General features: G+C 37.7%; 1 protein-coding gene across 1 annotated transcript in view; it reads right to left on the reverse strand.

Annotated features, from left to right (window-relative positions):
• Positions 1-361: 361 nt before the first annotated feature.
• Positions 362-494, reverse strand: part of FOXP2 (forkhead box P2) — a 449483-nt gene continuing 449350 nt past the window's right edge. The window contains exon 19 of the mRNA XM_052638364.1: positions 362-494. This exon is cut by the window's right edge and continues 12 nt beyond it. Within this exon, the coding sequence (XP_052494324.1) occupies positions 362-494 (133 nt within the window).

The raw sequence follows: 494 nt of genomic DNA on the forward strand, positions 1-494 counted from the left end.
ATCCTCATATTCAGTCATTTCATGAACCCTTAAGAGCCACATTTTTTTAAATGGGCAAAGCCATTATAGAAAGAACAGTTCTTTTTTTTTTTTCCCCAAGAAAATCAGTTTTTGTCTTTTTTTCTTTTTTTTACTAAAAAAAAAAGAGACAGAGAAGGAGAGAAAGAGAGAAGAAAACAAGCAATTTGCCTGTTGGTACTGAATCCCAAAGGGCTGGCTTCATAAGTTCCTTTAAGGGCTGTCTCCTTTATCCATGCTTAATAAATAGTCACAGTAAAAATCTGTCAAATATTCATGGTTGTGGAGTGGTTATGAAGGTCAGTGATATGTCCCTTCATGCTGAGGTTTCACAAGTCAGTTCTCATTCTAGATCTTCAGATAAAGGCTCTTCTTCAATCTCTCTGTCATCTTCTAGTTCTGGACTGTGATTAGCTGTTGTCACTAAGGACATGGGGCAGTCTTCATCCTCGGCAATCACTGGCTCTTCCTTGACA

This window comes from Budorcas taxicolor, chromosome 4 (assembly GCF_023091745.1).
Source record: "Budorcas taxicolor isolate Tak-1 chromosome 4, Takin1.1, whole genome shotgun sequence".
Classification (NCBI taxonomy): Eukaryota; Metazoa; Chordata; class Mammalia; order Artiodactyla; family Bovidae; genus Budorcas; species Budorcas taxicolor.